Genomic DNA, 27,732 nt, shown 5'->3' on the forward strand with positions numbered 1-27,732 from the left:
AGTAGCTGCTAGGTGTTCACTTATAAACATCTGTGGAAGCCACAAGCTTCAGTTCAGAGGCATCTAATAATACTTAAAATATTCCCCTTGTAAAATTTGACTTGAAATCGATCAGTAGTGTAGAAACAATACTAACAAGTGTCTTTGAATCATTTTGCCAGTGTCACTTGTTTGAAATGCTGGATATCCCCACACACACTTTTCAGCTGTTCCCCTCATTCACCGGAGCCTAATAATGAACGAGCATCCACACGTTGGACTGTCATCACAATAAATGCTTTATTACTCTGTGACAGGACACTCAAATCACACCGCCAGCACAATGACAACAACATGAATGATGCATACAGACTTCCTCCACGATAACAACAGGACCTACTCGCAAGAATATGGGGCAGATTTCCACTGAACAATGCCACACACAAAGCCCAGAGCGGATACAGTGGTCAAAGTGACAACAAAACACACTCACACACACACACACACTTAGCAGGTGACAGGAAACACACGGCCAGCTCTCCCTAATACCTCATACAAACACCCTTTAGGTCTCACTTCATTGTCATTTTCTCACTTGCACACAAGATGTTAAAACACGATTCCTCTTCCCATCCTGACCGACCTTTTTTTTTCTTACGAGCCTCAACAAACCACGGCGCCTAAAACACTTTCACATATCGTGTTTTCAAATTAATAGCATGTGATCCTCCTGGCACGTGTTGCCTCCTTAAAAGCAGCTTTTGGGGCGATAACTTCAAGATTATGGGACTCAAAAGTGCTGTAGAAAATAATAAAAATAACAAAAGCTAGACGTCAAACACAATGCACCAGCTCAGCCTCACGGTGTTTACGTAGCACAGATGCTAGGTTAGCCAGCTAGCTTTACAAAAAGTTAGATATAGCTCTTTATTTTCGTGACAAAAACATAACGTTAATAATGTTATATTATCAGGAGTGTCTCTATTTCATAATTCTATAATACCTTTGGTTGTAACTAGAAAATACAAAGTTATATCAGAATATTTCACTGAGATAGCTGGCTAGCTTGTGGAGGCTACAAAATCTTCAGTCAATAAGAGGGCCCAGTCTTAACAAGTGTCATCATTTTTATTTAAATTACCTACTACCCTTTATGAACTACCATAATTTCTTTTTTCTTTCGAGCAATCACTTTATAAATCATTTCTTCGTGTCACGTGGAGAGGCGGCGGTGGCCTCAGATGGCCGCCGTGTCCGTCTCTTTGGGTCGGAGCCGGCTGACGTGCTCCAGCTGGCCCGAGTCGGACACGTCGTAGCTCGTCTTGTACTTGGCCAGGATCTTCATCAGGGGGCGAAGCTTCAGCCACCACTGCTCCTTAGGGATCCTGTGGCTGGAGAGAAAAATAAGATAAACCAGGGTTAGCTCTGCGCTCGGCAAGGTGTTGGTACAAATACAACCTTGTCCTAACGCCATCTGTATGTTGCCTAACAAGTTTGAAGTTTGAGTTAAGTTGAAATGTAATAAAACCGAGGACCCGTACAATTAACATGACTTTGGCGAAGGCAAAATGGGTATGTAGTGGCTGAACAGGCAATGCAACATGTCAAAAATAGCAGCTGGGAGTCGGTTAATGCTAATAATAGTCTGTTTAAGACGTCGCGTTGGTCATTTTTACGTTCACAACCTTTCTGGAAAACTCATTTAATGACAGTGTTCTGCTTTCTCGTTGACGCTCGTTCTGTTTCTTGTTTGGACAAGCCGTTATCAAAAACTGGTCTTTCATTAGCACCCTTTCCCGAGTTCTTGTGTCGGGTATGGCGGAGGACTTTCTCACAAGAGAAATCAAAACTTGTGAGTGAAATACAAAACCTCAACCAGCTCCTGATTGTGAGTCTTCAGTGTTTAAGCAGTCGACTACCTCTTTCTGACTTTCAGATACCAACGTGTGAGGCAAGTAGCATTTTTTCCCACCATTTCCCGATTTCCTGCCTTTTTGTCAGTTTGTTTTGGTCAGTTACCTGTGATGATGCTGGTTATTCAATATGGCGCTAACAGCAAAAATAATGAAGCTCCTGGATCTGCCTTGTGGAACTCTTTTGTAGAAAGTTTTACTTGCTTTTTTCCTGTGATTTTGGTTTAATATTTTCTTTTATCTTGCTACTTGACTCTGGCCTGCCCTCCATTAGGACTAACTTGGTTAAACTGAATAAAAAATAATAAAAAAAAATATCTCTGTTACCTCAAAATACCTCAGCCAATACTCAACACATGGTTTGCACCAATGTAAAATCATCCTGAATAAAATGTGTTACATATACAAGACTTCCAAAATAAGCTGTAATGATTCTACATGGAAAGATTATTGATCATCAAACTATCAATAATATATGAAAAAGATGGTTCAAAAGCTCTGTAGCAATCTAATTATGATTTTAAGCTGATTTTTCAGGTGTGCCTTCCCTTATTAAAGCCGTATCCATCAGTTTCAGGCCCACGTGCCTGTGCTCAAAATAGCGGTTCACCACTAAATAAACTGATAATTAAAAATTTTTCCAACTGTTGCTGTGAAATTGTTTTTTCTAGGAGTCACCGTGCAAAAACAGCCCATGTCTCACATTTTTTTAATGAGTTTTATTCAAGGATCTCAGTTGGAAAATAAGATTAGATCTGTCATGCAAGAGTGTGTGCAAAGAATCATCTAATTTTTTTTTTTTTCTTACACAAAGTCGGTCTCATCTCGAATCTGCGACACAGGCTGGAAAACCATGGCTCTGCGGCGCATCCCCAGCAGGCAGGCAGTGTCCTCCGAGTTGGCAAACACTTTCCCTGCAGTTAGAACACAAGTTATTAGTCTTCACATGTACTGAGACAGTCAACAGTCCAAAAGGCGTATGCAATAATATCTAATAATTCACCTCCTTTGTAAGACTCCTTGAGCTTGCGTGTGATCCACTGCATGGCTTTGGCGGCGATTTTAGTGCCGAAGTTTCTATCGAACGGAGACGGAGCTCCTCCCTTTGAAGATGACACAAAATATTTCATGAACATTCACTCATCCTTTACTCTCAGGACAGCATTATCGATAAATTAAAGTCCCCTCCCACTCAAAAATGTGTTTTTCTTATGTTTATGTTGCCTAAGAGTCTGACCTTGACTATACCGACTTGTATCTGTGCAAAGTTTGTGAACAAAAGTCTGGTTACGAGCTGATCTATATTCATAGATCTGCACATTTTTAATGAGGGCAAGATTTAGAATTGCATTTAAGGCACATAGGGGTGTTTTTTTTTTTTTTTTTCAGTTCATGATAAGGGTTTCCTACATACAACCACCTATTATTGATAATGATTCTACAACAGATATGTAATCAAACTGTATCATGTCAGAAGTGGACAACCAGTATCTAATTTTTATTAAAAAGCCAGTATCAGCCCAGTGTATCAGTGTGTCTCCATAATAAATATCCCCTCATGAATGAGTCGATTAGTTTCTCAGCTCATGGGTTCAGTTGGTGCTGCTGATGTTTTACAGCCACAAACTTCACAAACTTGCTGTTGGACTGCAGGAAAAAAGCAATAAAACCCCACAAACTTCGGTTCATCCTCAGTTCAACTTAAACAGGACTTGGATCTTGACTCTGCAGACATTCTGCTGAGGTCTCGAGTCTGTTTTTACTTTGATTCAGATTTCTCCTGTCCATAAAAAACATGGTGGCACTTTATTACAGCCTACAATGTATGGGCTAACTATTTTGTAATTATGATGTAATTACGGGGTCACAAAACCAAATTCGGGGGACATTAAGGGGGTGACATTTTTTTAATTATGAGGGACTTATGAAATAATTATGGTACACCATGTATTTGCAGGCTGTAAAATAAATTACTGTCTCATTATTTACAAACAGTCTTGGTTCAGCCTTCAGAAATCTTTTAGTTATTATTCTCTGATTTATTTCCTGTTGTGGTCTCGGTCTCAAAAGCAACTCGACTTGCTCTGGTGGATGTACAGTCACACAACGAGCTCTTACAGACTGCTGTCTCGTTTGCAGCCTGGTTGTATAATCAGATATTATTTGTGCAGAGCTGATTCTCCAGTTTTCCTCCATGATGGATCCACCCGAGGCTGCTGGGACGTTTGTGATACACCTGCAATGCCTCTATAAATTAATTCAGATTCAAATAGGGCACTTTATGTGTGTGTGTATGTGTGTGTGTGTGTGTGTGTGTGTGTGTGTGTCCGACCTGCTGCATGTGACCGAGAACGTTCTTCCTACAGTCGAACACGCCCCGTCCCTCCTCAGAGTACAGCTGGTAGATGAAGTCTGTGGTGAAGTTCTCATTGCAGTTCTCATTCCTGCGACGCCGCCACACACAAATACACACACACACACACACACAAAATGCCAGAGGAGTCACAAGTTAGTTAAACAGGGCGACTGAAAAGCAGCTGCAATTACCTTAACACCCTGTGATGAAACAGTTTCTTGCAATCTGTCGATGTGCTTGAATCTGTCCTTGCAAAGTTAAAACTATACTGACGCATAGCACACACACACACACACACACACACACACACACACAATGTCACCTACACCCTGTCCAAACTACTACATGCGTCCTATTTTCAGAGACCTCTGTCCTGCTGGGAGCAATTTAAACAGTGTGATGGTGCAGACGACTAAAATAGCCACAAAAGACGACATGGACACTGTCTCAAGCTGAATTTTCCATTGAGAACTGTTAGATTTTTTATTTAATATTCATTTAACCAGCCTTTTCAACTCATAATACATTTATTTACAGCTCCAGCCTCACTACAAACCTGATTCATTACCATTCAAACAGAATATTCAAATATGTTCATACATCTTTTGCTGCATTTTGTCACTGCCCTGCAAAATCACACTGGACCGAAGCTGAAACGTCCTGAGGAAACAGCACTGGATTGGAGTTTAAAAAATAAAATAAAATAAAATACCCTCATGCAACTATTCAGTCCCGATCAATCCCCCTGACAGTGGAGCTCACCTCAGCACCAAGCCTCTCTGGATGCTGGTCTTCATCTTCTCCGTCAGATGCTCCACGTTGGCCTGAAGCACACAGCGAAGCCTCACATCAACCACACTGTCGGTGCCTGTTTTTCCTTTTCTTTTCTTTTCTCTCGCTCTCTCTTTTTTTTTTTTTTTATTTCCCTCCGCCTGTAACCTACATGAGCTGATCCAGACGCAAATCACACGCTCCAATCTCATCACTCCCAGGGATATGGGAGTTGCAGGGTGACCTTTACGCCACCAGAGGGCTCCCCTGCTGCTGCTTCTGAGCTGTTTAATGCCATATAGTGAGGTGGGACGCTTTGCCTTTTTCATCCTCTGTGTCCTTTCTCACCCTTCAATCCTGGGTTTTTGACACATTTCTGGAATCTGCAAGATGTCTTAAGTAGGAAAAACATCTCATCCCCACCACACCTAATGCTTATATTTACACTAAACTGATCCAAAACCCCTTTTTTAACTTATAATTTTAATGAAACAAAGAGTTTGGTGGTAGGGGTCACCCTTGTCTTATCTCAAAAACCTGTCATATCACTTCCATTCATCATGTTTTCAGCCTGATAACGTCTAATAATGTAAGTAAATAAAGTAAAGTAAATTAAATTTTATTTATAATGCACTTTTCCAAACCTGGGTTACAAAGTGCTTTACAATAGAATAAAAAGTTAAAATATAAATTAGTCAAAAAGCAGGAAAAGCATCAAAAAACACATCTCTTTCCAAATTATCAAATCAAATGTAATCGCTATCAGTCTCCCTCCAGGTAAGTCATCACTCATTTAAATTGGTCTTTGTGTCAGGGCTGGACGTGCAGCTTTGCAGTTTGTGTCTTATCAGTTCACACCTGCAGCCGCAGCGCACAGACAACAACAGACACACCGACTGCATCGACGCCTCTAATCAGCCCAGCATGATCTGTGCACACGGGATCTGTCCGCCGTGCAGTTAGTAAGGCAGCTCTGAGGTTATTAATAAGTTGCTTTATACGCACTGCTATAATCTGGGTCACCTGTGCGCTCCTGAAATAGGCCAGACGGAGGCTGTGACGGGCTGACTGGGGCTGCAGGACGCTGGATCACTGCTAATGTGAGCCACACTGATGGCTGTGATCTGTGCTGCTCAAGGTGAAACCGCCTCACTGCTGCCGTCCTGCAGCCGCGGCCAGCTTTGAGCAGTCTGACTGATTTAAGGGAATGAAATCTAACTGTAACATAATGTCAGCTGATGCTATGTGAGGGGAAACCTACAGCAAGGCAGTCATTATTGGAAAATGAATGCCTGGCGTTGTGAATCGAGGGTCTTGATCATTCATTTGTACGCAGCTTTCTTAAAGGCAGACGATGCTGCTTCACACTTTAAGAAGAATGAAGAACGTCACTCAGTTCTCAAAATAAGTAAACTTAAAAATGCCTCAAAAAATGAGTTCAGGACAAATCTTTTACCCCCAATGATCACCCAAAATAAAAGAGCAATTCATGCACTAAATATCAATCAATAAATATCAAAATATCAACCATTAGTCTGGGGTTCAATCAAGGGTTTTAGCAGAACATGATGGTCTAAATGTTGATAAAGGGACTTTTTTAAGGTTTTCAAATGGTCAGATTTAGATTGATAATGAATTTGTTTTTGTTAATTATTCGTATACACTGGTACTTAAATTATTTAGATCATCATGAATAACTTTGCCTCAACTTTTTTTTTTTTATTGTTGTTAATATTATTTGTGTTGTGTTTGTGTTTTTTCTCTCTTTTTTCCCTCTCTCCTTCTGTTATCTATGAATTATGAATGACTGAAGTATTTTTTTATCATTATTTTCATTTTCATTTATGTGTTTACTTTGATTTATGCTTATGATTTTTTGTTGTGATATACAAAGGGATCACATAAGGTTGTTATCACTATTGTCACATAAATATTAAACATCAATTCTATGATTTATTAGTCTTGGTAGGAGCCTGAAGGGGTTTTTTTTTCAGGATTTTTTTTTCTTCCTCAGCCTCGACTCTACCCTTCCATTCAAACTGCATAGCCTTTAAATTGTAAGTATTATATTTCTGTTTTACATCTGTAACTGCTGCCAAGATATTCTGACAATTTAGTCAGTTACTAATCAAATTAACTGGCACCACCTTGTGGCAAAAAGATGCTACTGCAGACAAACACTCAACCAAGGTTATAAACATGAAAATATATATTTTTTTTACAGTATGTGACTTATTCAAAGAGCAGGAAAATTGTGATTGCTGGTTAGAGGCTAATCGTTAATCTTACTGGGGTTTATTTAAGTTGCTATGGTTACAGCTCTGTTGCAATGCCGCCCGGGACCCGAACCTCCGCCTTGGGAGACAAGCAGCAGGTCCCACGTCTGTTCGCTCCAGTGTGCCAGATCCATCATAAATCTGACACATTAATCTGTGCCAGTGCAGATTATGACTGATTCTTGCGTCTCTCAGTCACTGAAGTAAAAATCAGACCCGTTTCTCACAAAACCACAGATCTTCCCCACATTCTGACACTAAATTGGTATTTTTCAGACAAACAAATGAGGAGAGAGGGTCAGTTTATTTAAGCCCTGGTCACGCATCATCGTCCTTCACCGGAGCAGCTTTGGTCACGGCCTTGATGAATGTTTCTTTTGGTCGAAGCTTCTACATTATATCAGCATCTTCAGTCGGTATTTTGTGTCAAACGGCAAATGTTTTCAGAAAGCAGCTGTGTAATGAAGGGGATGATGTGCAGGAAGCCGTATCAGAGAATAAGCCCTTTCAAGGTGATCAGGGTCACAAACAATCAGCACTGAGATCTTGATCCAGCCTGTATCCATCCACTGACATCGGTCATTTGACACAAAATATCGATTGAATCTGATTTTTATTAAACGCTAAGGATCATTTTAAGCTTTTGCAATCAAAAAACTACCTACAGTAAGGAGGAACATCTTTTTGTCACCAGATAATTACATTAGAAATCTGTGACTTCCTCTGTGATTTCTGAACGGCTTCATCAGCCAATCATGACTGAGTATTCCTCACAGCCGTGCAATGGGAGTTCAAAGTGCACCTGACTGGCTGGGAAGATTAAAGCGGAATCAGGAGGTGTAAATTAGAGCTAAAAGAGGATTTACTAACAACTGTAATACATTATTAATAACTTTATTACATTCTGGCCAGTTCAGTATGACGGGCTGGACGTTCACAGCTCCGTGGTGTTTAGTGGCACTTTGGATTAAAAAAAAAACAAAACAAAAGCTGACTGGGACGGGTTTTGTTCAGGCTTTAAACACACGTCAGTGACACGAGGTGGCTCTGCTGTGTCTGACCTGCAGGTCCCGGATGTCGAACGGCTCCTCGTAGATGTAGACGGCGTCGGCGCCCGCTGCCAGCCCGCCCACGCTGGCCAGGTAGCCGCAGTAGCCGCCCATCGTCTCGATGATGAAGACCCGCCGCTTCGTCCCGCTGGCCGACTGCTTGATGCGGTCGCACGTCTGCATCACACACACACACGCGCACACACACACACACTGTTATTAACTGAGTCAAACGGCAGATTGGCTCATTACACATAACATGCAGTTACAAACAACATTCACTGGTGACAATTAATACACTCATAAAAATTTTGAATGTAGGCATCTGAGCATGCTGCCATGACGACCTGTATCAAATCTTCCTGTTTGTTTGTTTGTTTTAACCACCTTGGTTTACCAGATGGGTGGGGTTTACCCGATCAGGACAATACAGATACTCTTATGTGACTGTGACTTATGTGACTCATCTTATAATAAAAAATACATCTAAATATATATAATCTAACTGTAATCAAATTATATTTTAATGCAATCTGCAAGTGATCTAGACAAAAAAATCCAATTAAAATCCAAGAAGAAATGTAATTAAATATAATATATAAGCACAGAAACATAATTTATATGTAATTAATCATTAGTCTGGGTTTCCATGGAGAGTTTTAGCATCACATGATGGTCTAAATGTTGATTTCCACCCTGACAAGAAAGTCTTTTTTTAAGGTTGAAAATGGTCAAAATTAGACATAGAGATACCAATAATGAGTATCAGTATCAATACACTTTTGAAATGCAATGTTCGGTTCAACTGTACACGGTCTATTTAATTCAAAGTCTGTGACTTTTTTGTGTCTTTCTAAACTTTCTGCTTGTTGCTGTGTGGTCAGAGGTGGCAGACCCCGTCCATCTGGTACCAGAAGTACACTTTACAAAATAATAATTAAAAAAAACAGTTATTTAATCCAGATCTGGCCACAAGTCAAACACACACAGCGTCACAGAGTTGTTACCACAAGGCGGAGAGGGTTTCACACACAGCCGCTTCCAGAACAAACCAGAGAACTATTAATGCAGCATCATTAATAAAACATAACCACAGTCACCGGCATGCGAGTCTATGAAGTGCGTCAGAGGTTTATATTCTGGATTCTGGGTTTTGTTTTTTTGTTTTTTATTCCTATTTTTGAGCGGAAATGTCGGTGTGTGTTAACAAACCTACCTCGGTCTTGTCAAACTGCAGGTTGTCTAACCCTCTCCCTTTTTCTCCAAACTCATCACAACATCTCTTACATTTTCACATTTTTAACTCATGTTCATTCATCTTAAAGTTTTCTAAGCACTTTGCACATTTTTCCACAGCAATGTCCTCCTCAAATTATCAATTACACTCATGCAGCCCGCGGTGAATTCATTAGTGTGTTCTTGAGATAGATCTTCAGTAACAAGAAGACATTTTTAGAAAGTTCTTTAAAAGGATCATAAGTGCAATTCCTCAATATTCTCATTTCTTATGAATTTATTCATTTACCATCCTTATAAACCTCTAAAAGCTGGGGTCTGAGTTGAAAAGACTGGGGTGGGAAAGTATTTCTCTGTATGTTTTTAAAAGTTTTTTTGTTTTTTTATTGGGCCTGAGCCTGCAATAAAGTTTATATATATTTAGTGCAACAATATCTTATGATTTATTTCAATTATAGATTTAAACACTGATTTCTGTTATTTGGCAAAATGCCTGTAAGTGTAACTGTTAAATTTGTTGGCATATTTCCAATAGAATAGAATTCCTGTTAAGCGTAAGGAGACATAGGAAGACTATGAACTATAACATAACTGCGTAAAATTTGTTTATATGTATGAAATTAGAGGCTTAGAGCTGCCTTAAAGTTAAAATATATATATATATATATATATATATTATTATTATTATTATTAGCCAGGATTTCTTGAACATCATTAATTTTACATACGAAGAAAGAAGACTCAAGAAATATACTTAGGAAAAAATCTAAGAACAGAATATAGTTAATTTCATTCATATATTAGATTTTTTGGTTCTCAAGACTAAAGTTAAGGAAAGTAAGTGGCACTTAAGTAAATATTTTTTTCTCACAAGAGAATTATATAAATCCAGCGCGAGAGTATTACCTAGTACAAATACAATCTTTGATGTTTGACCATTCACCCACTGGGGCTCTGCGACTCGACTTTAATAAAAACTGTGATCACAGCATCACTAGACGACCCCTGACACTGCAAAACATCTCTGCCTGTTACTATCACTCCTCTGACAGTGTGTTTTTTCTCTCTCCAGGACGTCCCGGGGCTTCGGCCTTACCTCCACGATGGCGTTGAGCGACGTGTCGGCGCCGATACTGAGGTCAGTGCCGGGCACATTGTTACTAATGGTGGCAGGCAGCATGCACATCGGGATGCAAAACTCCTCGTAGTCGGCCCGGGCCTCGTACAGCTGCAGCAGACACTCAAGGGCCTGATGGTAGCGGCCGCAATGTCAGGGTTAGACCACCAGGGGGCACACTGCACTGCGCCCCTAATGCTGTGTTGTTTATGTGGGAGACTGCACTGTTTCACGCTCCAGAGTGGCTCCCTCGGCTTGTATCCTCAGCTGTTTTTGGACTGACATGAGTCTAGACAGTGTCTCTGTTTCAATTACATCTGAACCACAGAGGCTCAACAATCTCATATCTGTAATCTGAAGCTTCAAATTAGTGTTGGGACGGCATTACAGCTGGATTAGGGTTACACAAACACACTAATTTGCTGATACTGGGCTTAATTTAAAGATACTAGCCAGTCTATTTTGTTCATTGTTATATTTTTAATGCAATCTACAAGTAATGTAATCTGGTCAAAAGAATCAACCAAAAATCAAAATGAAAAGTAATCTTAATATAATATAGGAGTATAAAAATGCAATTTAAATGTAATCAGTCTGAGTTTCAGGCTGAAGTTAAAGTGACTCATGGTGGTCTAAATGTTGTTTCTGAAGCTCTTCCATCCTGAAAAGATGACAGTTCTGTGGGAAAGACTGAATAATTGTAAATTTCTTCTGTTCTTTGGTTAAGAAAAGTCAAATTTAAAGGTAATGAGTCAGTATCGGCCTTCAGAAATGTAAAAAAAATATTGGTCTAACCCAAGCCAGGATGCACTGAAACAGATGATACACTTTTGAAATTTAAACATCCAATCTGTCTGAACAAATTCTATAAAATTCAAAGTTCTGTGTCCTTGTCGATGCTGTAAAGCTGGAAACAAGAGAAGGGAGCCACTTTGTCTGATTAAGGTGCAGCTCGATGCTGTGCCTGCAAGATGGCTCTCTCCGTGTGACAGGGGCTTTGGCTTCCCATTGGCAGCGAGGGGACATGGGAGGGGGTGGATGGTGTGTGTGTGTGTGTGTGTGTGTCGGGCTGATATGACACTCTGTTGACGCGACACGATAAAGATTTCAGTGGCGACTCACGATGCACCGCTGGTCGACATTTCCTTTTTAGTCCAGGAGGCGAACGCAGTTTTATTTGCCAGGCATGCAGACAGTGGTGGAGGCAAGATGGAGGGCCTGGCCGGTTCAAAACAACAACAACATGGCTATAAAAAAAACAACAAATGATGCTACACATGCACCCTGTTGTGGTAATTATTATACCTAAAGGTTTAATGGACATTAGACTTAAAAAATGCATGACAGAAAATAAATGCATGTATAAAATTTGTATTTCCTCTCCTTTCTCTCTGGTTAAAAACACTCATGCTATACCTGCTGAGAGCCTAAAATGTTGCATGAAGATTAAATGAATAAAAAAAAAAATATATGCTGCAAAATGCTAATCACCGAGAAATGATGTGTTAGTGCCTCGGCAGCCACATAAGCCTGCTCTCCAAATCGACTGACTCTGCGCCAGCTGGAGGAGGAGAGCGGGACGGTGTGAAGAGAAGCGAAATGTCACGTTGTGTTGAACCAGACGGAGGCCCGGTCATCTGCTGTTTACCACACAAACACGCCAGGCCACGCTCCAAAAACATGCCACAACACGTCACTGCATGCCCTCAACACTTACCTGGGACGTCCTGAGCGGCTCGCCCCGACACTGACCAGCAGGTGTGTCTATGTGCACGACAGTATGGCTGCATACTGAGGCTTTTTTTTTTATTTCACTGAGGTAAATAATGCAGGTTGTAGCTCCCACAACCTATGACGCTAATTAGTCAAAGTGTGTAAGGCAAGGAAATTTAAAATAAGCATAAGAATGATAATAACATTTACTGAGACAGATTGATGTGATACACTGTAATTTATAAGGCAAAAAAAAATACTATATGTTTTAATGAGGGTCAATTTTTGTTTCACCCAATAAAAAATATTGGTGCTTTCATAAGATATTTACTCCTAACAGATTTTTAATAAACAATCATTAATTATAATTAATGTAGACATGATGATCAAGCAAGTAGATGCACCCCTGCATCCCTTTACTGTAACACAGGTATCTAGACTAAAAACTTGATTAAAAACTGATATTATCGCCCAGCCCGAGAGGTTGGTGTTTATTTTCTTGTTACATAACATAAAGAATTAAAATGTTACAGCCACTTTCTGTGCTTAATTTTCCTTTTTTGCCTTTAATTTGCACAGCTACCACTTATCAACATGGTAACATTATTTTGTGAACATAAAAAATCTTTATATTCAGTTTAACTTTTCTATTTAGGCCCAACAAAACCACATTTAAAGGTTTTGGTTGTGTGTGTCCGTACTGATTCACCTGACTTTGCTTTCATCCCTAAAAATTATTTCTTTCTTTTTTTTCTTTTTCTTTTTCTTTTTTTTTCAGCCATAACCATCCACACTCTGCGTGTTAATGCCGGAGTGCGAGCTGCTGGTCAGTGAAGCCCCAAAGTCTGACCAGCTGTGTGTGTATGTGTGTGTGTGTGTGTGGGAATTCCTACAACACACACACACCCACACAGAGAGCTGTGCGACCCAGCCACACTTACATCAGTAATGGCATTCAGAGCGGTGTCTGCGCCAATGCTGAGGTCTGAACCGGGTATATTGTTGGACACAGTGGCCGGGACCATAACCATCGGCACACAGAACTCGCTGTATTTGTCCCGCGCCGAGGAAAGTTCCACTAATCCCAGGTAGGCCTGCAGCGGTGAGAGCCAGGGGCTTACACAGTGTAGTGTTGTGGGGTGGGACGATGTGAAGGAGTATAATGTCCTGGTGGGTCAAGAAAAAGGACCTGGGAGGAGCCTCAACGGGATCTCACGGGGATGCACTCATTTAAGGGCGTCACTAAAGGTGGTTTAATCTGGTCTGCTGTCATGACTGATAAACTGGTTGAGCATTTATGGCTCATTTTTCAAGTTGATCCCTCAAAAGAAACAGCAAAATCAATACTATCTACATCACTGGTTCTAAATACACAGGGCAGGAAACCCCAAAGGAGTTTTCAGGTAGGAATAGTTCAGTTTGAGCTTGTTGTTTTTTTACTTTAAGGGCCCGGTGCCCTCGGAGTCAGGTGACCGGTGAAAACTGGCAGGGGAGGCAGGGCTGAGGTGCCAAAACCAACCTGGCAGCAAACAGAGCAGACTGGCGAGTGGAGCATCGCCGCTGCTGATGCACTTTAATCTGCCCTGCTGTAATTAGGGGAGTATTTCATGTTTTATTTACGAGTTGAGCAGCGCAATGAGACAGCAACATCAGCTGTCTGTTTCAGTGGCTGTCAACTCCCAGACGCTCACAGTATCATTTATAGGACAGGAAAACAACATTAGTCTTCTGTGCAAATTTACTGCACAGAAGTCTGATTTTAGTTTTTCTTCCTTGTAAATCACTGACTAGTTTGTCAGCCTCTCGGTGTCCTGATTATCAAATAATAATAAAAAAAAAAAAAAACATTACATGTGAAAATCATTCTTTGGCAGGGCTGTTCATCACTCTGCACGCAGCCTGGGAGAGTGAGCATCACTTCATTTTCAAGGTCATGAGCCAGAACGGTTCACAACAACTTTTTAATTTTAGATTCTCTGAAAAAAAAAAAAAAAAAAAAAAAAACAATCACATGAGCTCTGATTATTTTCATTAGCTGAACTACTGGCCTGCCCTCTGGTATGGCTGTCTCAATCCAATTCAATTTAATTTTATTTATTTATATAGCCCAGAATCACAAATTACAAATTTGTCTCAAAGGGCTTTACATGAAATACAACATCCTCTGCCCTTAGACCCTCACATCGGATGAGGAACAACTCCCTAAAAAACCCCTTTAACAGGGAGAAAAATAGGAAGAAACCTCAGGGGAGCAACAGAGGAGGGATCCCTCCCCAGGACGGACAGATGTGCAACAGATGTTGTAGACACAGAAAACAAACAACAAAAGATATATATGTATAATGTACAGGAACTAAGTGGGTTTCTGTTTCAGATGCCGCCCCAACGCTTAAACGAGTGCACCCCCAGAGCCAATGATGTGGGAGGGGCTTAGAAGTGGGAGGGGTGTATAAAGGAAAGGGGGAGGGGCTTGATGGTGGGTGGAGCCAGAGTCTTAACAACTACAATGGAAAAAGATGACACAGGAAACAGGTGTAGTAGGTGTGTTGTGGAAACTAAGGAACAAGACATGAATGAGCAATGGGAGGGGCTTGTAGGTGAGAGGGGAGGGGTTTATGGATGGGTGGGAGGAGCCTAATGCTAAGAAGATGCTAGTGATAGGAGGAGGCTTATGTAGGGAGGAGCCATGATCTTATGCTGCTGTAGGCTTACAGAGAAAAGATATGGACATGGGAGGGGCTTAGGAAAGACAGGGAGGGAGGGGGCGGGGACTAATGGTGGGAGGAGCCAAGAGGAGAGAGCCAGGCCAATCACAACGGGCAGCGAGACACAGACGGGAAGTGGACAGTGCAGACAGACAGGATGGGCGACAGCGTTCACCTTCTAGCCAAGCTGCACAAGTCAAAAACTGTTTTACGTTAGAAAATCGACAATTAAAATATTTTCATTTCCCTTAAAATTTTATGTCAGGCAATTTAATTTTTTTTTAAGCATTTAAGTGACATTTTTACCCAATTCAGTGCCTTGTTAATGGATACTGATTGGATGGTTGATAGAAACTGTTAATAATATGAATAATCCAAGCTGCTGCACAAAACTCAGAACTACTTACATTAAACTTACATTTATGATCAGAATCAACGTTTTAGATAAAAGTCAGTTATGGTTTTGCAGCTTGGCCATAAAGTGACAAACAACTGTGGACAGACATGAGAGAGAGCCTGCAATATTATATCATAAGAGCTTATTGTAGCTATGGACAAATAAATCCATGTTTCTCAAGCAGAAATGTCAAATTAAATCTTGTTGAATGGGGAAAATCAGTGCAAATGAAATGAACTTTGTTAAACAGTACATTGTGAAATTACTGAGAAATAATTTCAACACAGGCAACAAAGTACTTTTTATGAACCTAAGATATTGCAAAAAGTCAGCACTCAATAATAATAATGTAAGGTACATACAATAAGGCTATCAAAATAGACAAATTCAGGTTTATCTTTTATGACTGGACAAACATTCTCCTTTTATACAGCGCAGCTATGAGCAAATTTTCACAACGATAAAACACGTTCAGACAAAAATGAATATTTAAAATTTACAGTGAAATGCTCCAAAACTAGAAGAATAAGGTTAAGCAAAGTTCAAGCTTTAAGATCGCTCACAGCCAAGGCTGACCTGACTTTTCAAAGTCATAAAACAAAAGATTTAAAATTCAAAGTATCGTTAAACTACATATGATGGTAAATGCAAACAGCGACTATTTTGCATTACGCACCTCAAATCCACCGATGACCAGCAGAGCGTTGATGTTGTGGATCCTCATCTGCTCAGCAATCTTGTCCATGTGTTTGGCAGGAAGAGTCCTGGCATCATTTAAAGAAAACAAGTGACTTAGTGAACACATTACTCATTCAAGTTCAGGTTTATTTAAAGCCCGATATCACTGTTTACATTCCCACAAGTGTTCAACAAGCAGGACGACATGCCCTGACTTAATCCTCATAGCAGGCAAGAAAAAACCCACAGGATAAAATGGAAGAAATCTTTAGGACCAGAGCGAGAGGAGACCCCGTTGATCCACTGCTGTCTCTGTTTTTGATGACAGAAGAAAGACAGAACTGATGCATGCAGAAGAAGAAGAAGAAATTTACTGAGAACTCTCCATGTTTTGTCTTCACCAAAATAGGAAGCATCATTTGCAGTGGAATTTCCGAGTATAATCACACTGTATTACAGTCACCAACAATGTCTGATATTAATAGATAGATATAGATAGATAGGTATACTTTATTGATCCCAAACTGGGAAATTCACAAAAAAAACTTATAACGACGATTAAACTTCACACACTCAAGGACTGTGTGCTAAATCACTCAGTGTAGGCTGACAGCCCAGTGTCACAGCAGAGTGTGTGATAGAGCCTTAACCCTAACCCTTGGATTCAGGAGAAAAGACGGGTCGACTGACAAAAGTCATGTTGTATGCAAGTGATGCTGTTACGAGATAAGATGCTCAGGAAACACGAGGAACCTGCCTGAACAGCAGACACAGGGTTGACCCTCAAGCTGCAGTTAACGTTAGCTCCTCCTCACCGGCTTTGACCTGCTTTTTTTTCCACCAAAACTGAGTCAGCACAGAGAGCATCGCGGCTGCTTTATTTGCAAAGACATGAGGCCTTCCAGTGTTGTCGAGAATGACTGTATACTCTGGAGCCGAAATTTGCAATTCCATCGCAACAGCACCTCAGTGAAACTTGATATAATGTACAGTAACTAAATGTGTTAATGAGAATGTGGTATCGCAGGCCCCTGAATTGAATCAAAACAAAATCATATCGTAGCAAACTTGGTAATATCAGCAAAAACTGTATCGTTCTACAAAGAATCAATATAATAATGTATCATAATAAAGCTTGTACATGTTGCCCCAAATGTAAGCTTTGAGACTACAACTTACCTTTTTGTCCCTAACAGAGAGCCTCCCTGTCCAGTCCAGCCGCCGACATCTCCCCATTTAATCTCTTTGATCTGTCGGGACACAGAAACAAAAACAAAGATGTGTCACAAGTATTTCCATTTGTCTCAGGTTTGGCTAAAACCACTTCTGGGACACCAGCACTGTGCACTGAAGTGGTTTAGTTTGGGCTGATCCTATGGGACTATGTGGGTTAATTCTCTATATTCATGGCACACAGACACAAAAAGGAAAAGCGAACGGATGCAAACAATAAATCATTCGAAGAGTAATTTAAGGTGCTCTTAAGCAGGGGGGATTTTAATAAAATCATTAAACAGAACCAAATAAAAAGGCATATCCTAATCTAGCATTAATGGGCTGCATTCCCAGTTTCGGCCTTCATCGGTGTGTTGCACATTTTGCCTCCATTTCGGGGAACACAAGATCACTGGTGAGTGAGATTAACAATGAATCTCACAAGGTTTTTTGCCATGTAAAGATGAAGTAAAATGGAATAAGCCTCGACAAATGTGATCTTTTATTTTGTATAAGTAAGCACAGGTGTTAACATAACTCTTGACTTTAATATTAATGCTAATATTAATGCTTTGCTTTCATGCATGCATGAAAGCAAACCACACAAAAAGCAAACCACACAAGCTCCTACAAGCTCCTACTCATGCAAGCATTTTGCATGAGTAGGAGTAAAATTTTGTTGGACCAAATCTTTAATCTGTTTTCATTCAGACACTGAGGTTACCTTCATTTGCAATGTGCCAAGATTATAATTAAAATGTGGCATTAGACGTAAGTAAAATGATAATATGCATGCACGCAAATGTAAATATCTGTACAAATATATGTGCATAAATTATACACATTATATTTGACAGCTGAGACACACATCTCTGGGTTCATTTCTGCTCTATCCTCTTTATCCTGGTATCCAAGCTCCGTTTGACCAGCAGCTGTTAATTTTATCAGTGTCCTACTTGGGAGTTTTAGCCAAGGATCACGGCTTCACTTTTCAATCACGTCTAATCCCTCTCCGTGCAAACCGGCCTGGTGGCTTCAGCGCTTTCACCGGGTCACTGCTGCTGCTGCTGCAGGCCTGGGAACATGCATGTGTGTGTGTGTGTGTGTGTGTGTACAGGAGCCAACCATGCATGCAACAGAACAAGAGAGATATTGTGTGTGTGTGTGTGTGTGTGTCTGTGCAGGCCTGCTGTGGGAGTGGAGTAATTGGCTTACAGTAAGCAGCGCTGTTTATCTGGACACACTTAAGTCTTATCGCTGCAGCGGGGAGCGCAGTGCAGCAGGGAGGGGGGAAGGTGACTTCACCGCCACTTCCTGGTCCCTGGCATTGGTCGCTAACGTCACTGTGACCTCCGAGGAATGTCGCCCGCCCCGAGGTTTACCTTAACTCTCAATACCGGGCACTGATAGTTTGCAGATAGTTGGCAGTTTACATTTCAAAGTGGAGAAAGCTCAAATTCCTAGATCACCGAGGGCCGAAACCACAGCGGCCAGACAACAGAGGGAGTAAACACCAAGAGAGAAGAAAAAGAAAAGCAATGGCATGCCAAATCACGTCAGGAGTCATGTTGAATAGTCAAAAGGTGAAAATGGCTTTGGTGTGGAAATGAGTCAGTCACTCAGCGTGACTGTAATGTTTATTTAGGCTGTGCAGGTCGCTGCACTTCAGTTCTCTCAATGCTCCAGTCCTCTTTTGACTTGATTATTGATCAGATTAGAAGTGCCATCATAAAATCAGCATGTTGCTCATTAGGTAATGCAATTAAATAGTGAAAGATACACAAGCAGGTGGCAAACTATTAGTATTTACTGAGAGCTGATATGTCAGTGGAGGGTTTTAAAAGCCTCTGATAAACTCACTTGTTGAGCCTTTAACAGTCTGTTGTAACAGGCCAACTGTGAACCCACGTTTGTTCCCCAGTTTGTTTGTTTTTCATTTTATTTGATTTTATCTTGAATAATTGTACACAACAATAAAAAAATCAAATTTATCTATATTATTTTTACTTAATTTTTACTTTTTTAGAGTGTATCACAGTGACTCTGCACAGTGGATCTGGACAGTGGATCTGAACAATGTATCTACACAATATATCTGTGCAGTGTAACTGTACAGTGTATCTGTACAGTGTATCTGCACAGTGTATCTGTACAGTGTATCAGCACAGTGTATCTGCACAGTGTATCTGTACAGTGTATCTGTACAGTGTATCTATAACATGTATCTGCACAGTGTATCTGCACAGTGTATCAGCACAGTGTTTCTGTACAGTGTATTGGCACAGTGTATCAGCACAGTGTATCAGCACAGTGTATCTGTACAGTGTATCGGCACAGTGTATCAGCACAGTGTTTCTGCACATGCTGGCCAGCGATCCTCTACCTGGCCCTTGTAGAATCCCTCGAAGCCGTCGCTGACAGCGAACATCTTGTGGCCTTCGCTGATGCCCACTCTGACAGCAGAACGAACAGCAGCGTTCATCCCTGCCGCCGGGGCGCCGACGTTCATCACGGCCACGTTGAAAGAGCTCTGAGGACAACAGGGGCAGCCGGTCACACACATTCATACTCACAAATACACAAACTACCGCACACACACTGGAGAAGCAAAGCCTTGTGGCGCACGGCTGTGGCCACAGGTTGTCGGACGTGTTGAAACTACAGCCTGATCAAGAGCTTGCATTCGGCTTGAGTCGTACATTTACCATACAGTGACAGCATGTATGATAATCCATTTATATTAGATGGTACATTTGTGAATTTTAGGCGCAGTGAAGAAGAGCGGCAAGGAGGAGGACCAGACTCCCCGCAGATAAAACTGAGCAGTTTGTAAAGAGTTCATCTGTCCTGAGAAAAGCTGCAGCGCACTCAATAATTTATCTTAACCAGCATTTCAGTGTAAAATGTCTTCATCAGGGTAAAATGGAACCTGATGCAGACATGTTGGTTAAATAAATAAGTTATTGATGCATCCAGGCTCTGAGTGTGCAGAGACTTTTTTACAAGACAGTTTTTAGTCTGCAACACTACTGTGCATTTTCTTTTAGCTTTTTTTTTTTTTTTTTTTTTTTTTACCAAGCAATCCAGCGATTCAACAAAAATAACTACTGTCCATAACTCTTTGCAAATCCGTCCATCTTCACTGCCTCAAAACACCATCCATGTACCATGACCCGCTGAGGAGCCAGGCAAGATTATTTGCCGCAGAGTCAAACAGCAGCAGGCGAGGATCACCTTACATGCAAAAAGCCATTCAGCCAAAGTGCATTCAGTCAGTCCGACGACAACCACAGGGAATATTTATACAATCCACACATTATTCCCAAGTTTTCCTGCTAGTTCCGCTGAAATCACACAGCATGTTGCACGGTGAGTTTTGCAGCGCACTCTAGACGACTATGTTATCACTACGGACATGAATATTATTTTCTGACAACAGGGCAAAAAGAGAAACTAGGAAAATGCTTTGAAACTCAAAACGGATCAGCGTCCCAGCTCTCTCAGTTGCAGTTGAAGATCTTAATGGCCTGGTGGTTTGCGGTTTTATTTTCCATTTCAAGATCCCATGCTTCTGAGCCTATTTCCAAGCTTTCATCTCTCGGGTAGATTTGAAAACTGTGATCATGTTCAGTTTGATTTACTGTACATGATAACATCCCAATATATTCAAAAGACTACACATTACTTTATGGACAAAGTTCTTCACAATAAAATACCACCATATGTAACTTGGCAGTGAGTGTACAGCTACATTAACCATCAGATTATATGTGTAGTAATACTAGGGCTGGGCGATATATCGATATTATATTGATATTATGACATTAGGCTAGATATCACCACTGATTTTGGATATGGTTTCTTTAATCACTCAGTGTAAATGCTCTTTTCCTGGTTTTAAAAGCTGCATTACAGTAAAGGGATGCAATTTTCTGAACTTATTAGACTGTTGTTGTTCTGTTATTTGTCTCTACCTGGTCATTAGGGGTGGGAGAACACATCAATACAGTATAATATTGCCATATTCTGTGTAGCAATATTATGTCCATACACGGGCGCCAAGTGTCAAGCTTTTCTCCGCCTACCAGGAGAAGGAAAATATGGAGCAACTGCCTGCGTATCTTCCCTTCTCCAGTGCTCGAACATCGGTGAAAAATCATGTAAATCTCAATATATCTTGATATATATTAATATAAGTTATCGCAATGAAATAATTATCCTATAATGACTTAAGAATCATGATAATATCCGTATTGGAAATCATATCCATATTATCAATGACTCATTATCAAAAATGTCTTGTAAGTAAATTATGAAAGGCCAACAGTCAACCCTTCATATCGATATCAAGGTATTTGGTAAAAAAAAATTTAAAAAAATATAAATGATATTTGATTTTATCCATATCGCCCAGCCCTAATCAGGACTTTACCAAACATTTTTCCACACCTTTCAAAACTTAAACAATTCCCAAATTTTGCAACAATCCCATTTATTCCCGATACTTTTCCAGGCTTTCTGCACGTTGTTGCTCAACAGAGAGAGTGGTGTCCGTCCGTTTTGAGTCGTAAAACAGCACAGAGACGTCCGAGCCGTGTTCTCCACAGACTGGACACTGAGACGACTGGGGGCTCGGCTGCTGAGGCCGATCGCAGCTCCGCCTCCGATGGGCCTCGGCAGCCGAGCCGGTGGTTCTGTTTCTGTGCCAAAGCCTCGGCGCGGCACCAACGCTCTTCTGCATATTTACGCTTCCACTTGTAAGCAGAGCATGAAGGGCCAAGCGATGAGGGACTGAGCGACAGGAATTTAAAGCACTGACAATGTCATTTTGTGGCACTGTGGTCGTACATATACATCTGTTTTTTAATCCAATTCTAAATTCTAAGCAAAAAAAATTAAAATTGAGTTATACCTGTAAATATGAGAGAAATATGAGAAATTATTTTTTTAAATACCAGATGGTATTTTTAATGCTATTCTCTGAAAAAAATAATAACAATAATTATTTTTTAAAAAATTGAAAATATTAAATCAATGCAATTTTAGTGCAGAATTTCAAGTCCACCTTAAGAAAAAAAACGTAAAAATCAAAAAAAGAAAAAAAAATAACCATCTTAGCCATGGCAAATTGCAAAACAAAGTACAAATTTAATGCTATTATCTTAAAAATAAATAAATAAATAAATACTACTACTACTAATAATAATAATACTACTACTAATAATAATAATAATAATTTTATGAAAAAAATCAAATCAGTGCCATTTTGGTGGAATGTCAAGTCCACCTTAAAAAAAATCTAAATAAAAATAAAATCTAATATCTAAATAAAAAATAATAAGTTCACCGTAGCCGTGGCACATTAGAAACTACAGTTAAAAGTCACTGCTGCTCTACTCTACTCTACTCGCTGCTGGTGACTAGGAAGCCGGCGGCGAGGCGCTTTCAGCTGCAGCCACACAACTCCTCACATACATGGATCTGCTCTTCCTCGTCTGCCTCCTCTCCCTCGGGACGGAAACGGACACAGAGAAACACTCTGTTAGTGTCACAAAAAGACCTCAGCACCAGCACCCACAATGCACCTGACCGGGAAGTACCTCATCCTAACGTACAACTCTCTGAACGGCTGGTGGAGAGACACACAGGTTAGAAAGAGGACAGGAAACGTGTCATCGTCATTATTGTAGAATTATGTTAATGTAGCAGCTTATTTTGAATGTGTGACTGCTTGAGTGCATGTTTGTTCACATGTTTGTTGATGCTATAAACCAATATGAGGTGCTACAGGCATTGTTTGTGTTTTATCATAATTGCACTACTGTCACATGTGTTAATAAATTTTGTTTAATGTTATGGACTCTTGGAAGAAAGACTTTTGGAGCTAAAAAGATCCCATAAAATTAAAAAACAAAACATTTTCTCACATTTTCTTTTCTTGCTTTGTTTTATTATTATTTTTTTTTTATAATTTGAAAAGCAGTTTCAGACCGACTGAAAACTGTTTGGTGTGTTTGGGGTGTCTGGGTACTCACGTTGGGCAGCTCAGAGTCGGCTTTCCGGTACGACAGCAGTTTGTAAGTGTTCAGGTTGTTTTCGAAGCTCCTGCAGATTACACACACACACACACAGAAAAATCAAAGTCAAAGTGAGTCTGTGCAGCAAACCCACAACAGCTGGAGGCTGTCGCTGCTACAAAAAAAAATAAAAGAAAGAAAAAAGCTTGAAAAAAAAAAAAAAAAAAAGCTTAGACTTCCAACAACAAATCAAAGCAAATCCAATCAGACATGGGAGCTCCGCCAAAAATATCTGAAGGGAAAGAGCTGCCCGTCACACAGGAGTCAGCCAAAACCGCTGGGGAAAGGAAAAGCCCCATTTGTATATTTTGTATTTTGTTATTCATGCACTGTTGTACATTTTCAACTTGTTTGTGAGCAAATTTCCACCTCAGAGAGAAACGACCTGAACTGAATAAGTTACGTCAGACATTTCTCAAGCATTATTAAAAGGGTTGGGTTAAAAAAAAAAATGATAGCAGTACCTGCCACGCAGCCTCACCGCCTCCTCAAACTTCTTCTCGTCCATGGCCTTCTGGACTTCTTGGGTCTGATGACAAACGATGACATGAAGAGTTAAACTGTGCATCCTCAAATTTCTGTTTACTTCCATCATGAATTATGTCTTTTGTAGTCCAAACATATTGCTAAAACCACTTCAACAAAGTAAACATCATTTTAAAAAGCCTCTAGATGCATCCTGAGTCATCAGTCACAGCTGAATGGATATATATAGTTTTTTAACTGTGTTGCTGTGTAACTGAGGTCCCTTTGCCCTAGTTTTATAGTACACAGTGTTGGGGAAAGTGACTTTTGACAGTAACTGGATATTTCACTAAGTTCCTGCTCCTAACAAAGCAACTAGTTGCTTTACTGAGTTACTCTTTATTAAAATAACTTGTTAAAGTACTTTAAAGTTACTTTCTCAATGTCAACTGGCAAAAAAATGTGTAAGTGTCAGAAAAAGAGGAATAATATCAGAGAATTTGCTTGACAGTGAGAACCATGTAGAGACAACCAACATATTATGTGCTTATTAACCATGTGCCAGTTGAGTCTACAGGGTCCTCACTTCAGTTTAGTGTAATGCCCCTTTAAAAGCATGTAGTGTGCAGCGTGTTCTCTCCTCCTTTTCTAACTGCATGGAAAAGATCCCAGCTAACACAGTTACTGTTTGGAAAAAGGAGCTCAGTCACTTTTACTGCCAGGACATTTGAAATGAGACACTTTGGACTTTTACTGCAGGACATTTTTACTGCACTACTTCTACTTCTACTGCAGTCACATACCAGCAGAGGAACAGTACTTCTACTTCTACTGCAGTCACATACCAGCAGAGGAACACTACTTCTACTTCTACTGCAGTCACATACCAGCAGAGGAACAGTACTTCTACTTCTACTGCAGTCACATACCAGCAGAGGAACAGTACTTCTACTTCTACTGTAAAATAACAAGCCTGAACTTCATGTCTTTACTGTATTTTTCAAGTGTTTGATTGTGAAAATTCCCCAATTTTCACAATCAAACACTTGAAAAATTTCTTGCTAGAAATGTGTGTTTTTCTGTGTTTAAAAAATGACCAATATATCCTGACTGGGAGATTTTTAAATCAACATGCTGGTGTCGGTGTTTGACCCAAGAACCCAGACTCAGTCGGGCTCCAGTCAGAACTGTGAAGACGTGTAGGGCGTCAACACGCTTCAGTGTCACAATGACAAACTCAAGGCCAAACATAAACACAAGCACACACACGCACAATACTATAAGATGCTTTTAAAAGCCTCTTTTAGATGTCGTTTATTAAAACTACTTTCAATCTTGTGAAGCTGGACAGGAAAAGGTTGAGGCCTTCATGTAGGTGTACGATATTGTTTTCTTGGCCGGTAGCCAAAGCCATCTGTAGCCAACACGGTGCACAACAGTCCCCTGCATGGCCGCTCTCTGACATAAACACACACACACACACTCACACACACGCTCTTACCATCTGAACACACTCCATCAGCGGCAGGCGGACTGCCTGGTTGCCAACCAGAGACACGACACAGGCCGGCGTGTTGGCAGACGCCTCCAGTAAGGCCAGCACCGCCTCCACACCCATACGACTGGCCTGCAGGGGTCAGAGGACAACACACACACACACACACACACACACACACACACAAACACACAGCACACAAGGTCATACAGATCATACAAAGGTCACAATTTCTGACTCTCAGAATCAGAATCAGAACTACTTAATTAATCCTGCTGCAGCTGCTCAAACTCAAGAGAAAAAAATATATATGTATGATATGAAATAAGAAATATAAAAATATGTGCATTAGAAATTTGTAAACAAAAAAAGGAAAAAAGTTATGTGCATTATGTATGAATATGTGTATTAATCCTACTGTGTGTACAAATCCCAATTTGTAAAAAGGTATGTTCATTATGTAAATATATGTGCATTAGTTGTACAATAATATTAAAACAATATACAGTATATGAGTATATGAGAAAAGTAAAAAATTTTGTAGTTGTAATTCTAGTTTAATGTAACTAATGTCTAATGTAGTTTATTAAGAAAACTGGACATGCAGATGTGCATTTGAAAAAATACAAACATGAAAGGATGAGCTTCATGAGCCACAGCCTTTAGCTTTAGTATGAACGAGATGTCAACATTATGCATCATAAATCCTTAGCGGAGCTCCTTTGACAGTAAATGTTTAGAGCAGGTTCTGTTCAAACGAGCTGTGATCTACAACTTTCAGCATTAGAAATCGTCAGTTTGTGAATAACTGCAGCGCAAACAGCACAAAGTCGCTGATTTATGACGTTAGCGAGCATTACGGAACAAAATCACTGATCTCCCCCTCAGTCCAGTGGCTGTAACCTTTGATTTAAATCATTTCTCGGTGGAAATAAAAAGGTTGTGACTCACCAGGATCCTGTCAAAGGCAGACGGGGTCCCACCTCTCTGGACGTGACCCAGGATGGTGACTCTGGTGTCAAACCCCAGGCAGCGGACCACCAGCTGGACACGGAGGACGGCACACAGTCACAGTTAAAATCAAACACTCACTGACAGTCGTGACCTTATAAATGATCACAATATTTAATAAAAAAAAAAATCTATTCAGCTACTGCTACATGAATGTGAAAGGGTCCATTCCAAAATGAGATATCCACTTTTTGATTTAAAGCAAAAAAAAAAAAATTGTCACCTAAACTTGCTGATATGAAACAAAGTAAATGTTGCAACAGCTTGTTAATTAGGGGCTGGTTTATATACTAAATACTACGATAAATGAGGAGTGAATTATTGAATTTTTGAACAACTGAGCGATAAATAGCCAGCAACAGCAACTCCTTCAAATCTTGGATATGCAATTTGAAATGAACCCTTTCAAATATTCTGACTGCAGTATGACAATCGTAAAAATACATGTAAATGTCATGCATGGGGGTAAAAAAAAGAAAAAAAAGGCAAACTCAGAGGGGGAAACACATGCAAAACATCTCCTGTCATGTAAGCGTGCGAGCCAACACTTACAGCGACAAAAACCCCGTTCTCCCACGAGCCACAGAGCGGCGGCATCGGGCGGAGAACGAGGCGTCGAACAGGACGGGACATGCAGGAGCCAACAAGAATGACATGGGGCGAAGGTGAGAAATGAAGGAAGTGGGGTATTTTAGTAAAGACTGAGTAACGAAAAACCTTGAAATGTGGATGAAATTGCAGCAGCTCGATGGAATGATGACACGTGGTGGCAGATATGAGGTTAAAAGATGATGCCAGGGTGGGAAATTAACCCCTGAGAGACACTTATCATTCAGATTTATCACTTTCTCCAACCATTACTCAGGTGTTTTTGACGTCTACAGAGGACACACTGGATTTAAACAGCCATATTAATTTTTTGGGGGGTGTAAAAATGTCATTTCCCACCCGGACGGACAGCACCGGTCAACCAGGACACACAGGACAGGCAGCCGGTCCAGGGTCTGGGCGGGACGGCTCCTCAGTACTCACATCCTTGATATAATCAGTGGTAATGGACTTGTTGTGGCAATCTATGGCGCCTTCGGCCACGATAATAATATTCAGCCTTTTCTTATCAGCGCGGTTCTAGAGGGACATAAAGAAGCAGAGGCATTGGCAGAAAACATGACAGAAAATGTTTTGCATTCCCAAAAGCTGGCGGCTGGTGAGACGGGGACGAAGTGTGTGCCGGCGGAGAGAGTCTGGCGACCTTCCTGTCTAAACCCTCAAGGTCAGA

The 27,732-nt window shown here is 40.5% G+C and overlaps 1 protein-coding gene across 7 annotated transcripts in view; it reads right to left on the bottom strand.

The window, feature by feature from the left end:
• Positions 1–260: 260 nt before the first annotated feature.
• The window catches only part of pfkpb (phosphofructokinase, platelet b), a 49,303-nt gene continuing 21,831 nt past the window's right edge, over positions 261–27,732 (bottom strand). The window contains exons 8-23 of one of the 7 annotated variants that reach the window (XM_030073678.1): positions 27,486–27,581; positions 26,394–26,486; positions 25,449–25,574; positions 23,947–24,011; positions 23,441–23,510; positions 22,881–22,913; positions 19,789–19,935; positions 17,370–17,440; positions 16,189–16,276; positions 10,677–10,829; positions 8,357–8,521; positions 5,011–5,072; positions 4,225–4,336; positions 2,896–2,995; positions 2,701–2,806; positions 261–1,370 (exon numbers count right to left, since the gene is read on the bottom strand). In XM_030073678.1, coding sequence (XP_029929538.1) covers positions 1,217–1,370; positions 2,701–2,806; positions 2,896–2,995; positions 4,225–4,336; positions 5,011–5,072; positions 8,357–8,521; positions 10,677–10,829; positions 16,189–16,276; positions 17,370–17,440; positions 19,789–19,935; positions 22,881–22,913; positions 23,441–23,510; positions 23,947–24,011; positions 25,449–25,574; positions 26,394–26,486; positions 27,486–27,581 — 1,641 coding nt within the window. In that variant the 3' untranslated portion in view covers positions 261–1,216. Of the gene's footprint in view, positions 1,371–2,700; positions 2,807–2,895; positions 2,996–4,224; positions 4,337–5,010; positions 5,073–8,356; positions 8,522–10,676; positions 10,830–13,351; positions 13,505–16,188; positions 16,277–17,369; positions 17,441–19,788; positions 19,936–22,880; positions 22,914–23,440; positions 23,511–23,946; positions 24,012–25,448; positions 25,575–26,393; positions 26,487–27,485; positions 27,582–27,732 lie in introns of all 7 variants that reach the window. The other 6 variants (XM_030073681.1, XM_030073677.1, XM_030073683.1 and 3 more) reach the window with 6 other exon arrangements.

The sequence above is a fragment of the Myripristis murdjan genome, chromosome 17, assembly GCF_902150065.1.
Source record: "Myripristis murdjan chromosome 17, fMyrMur1.1, whole genome shotgun sequence".
Classification (NCBI taxonomy): domain Eukaryota; kingdom Metazoa; phylum Chordata; class Actinopteri; order Holocentriformes; family Holocentridae; genus Myripristis; species Myripristis murdjan.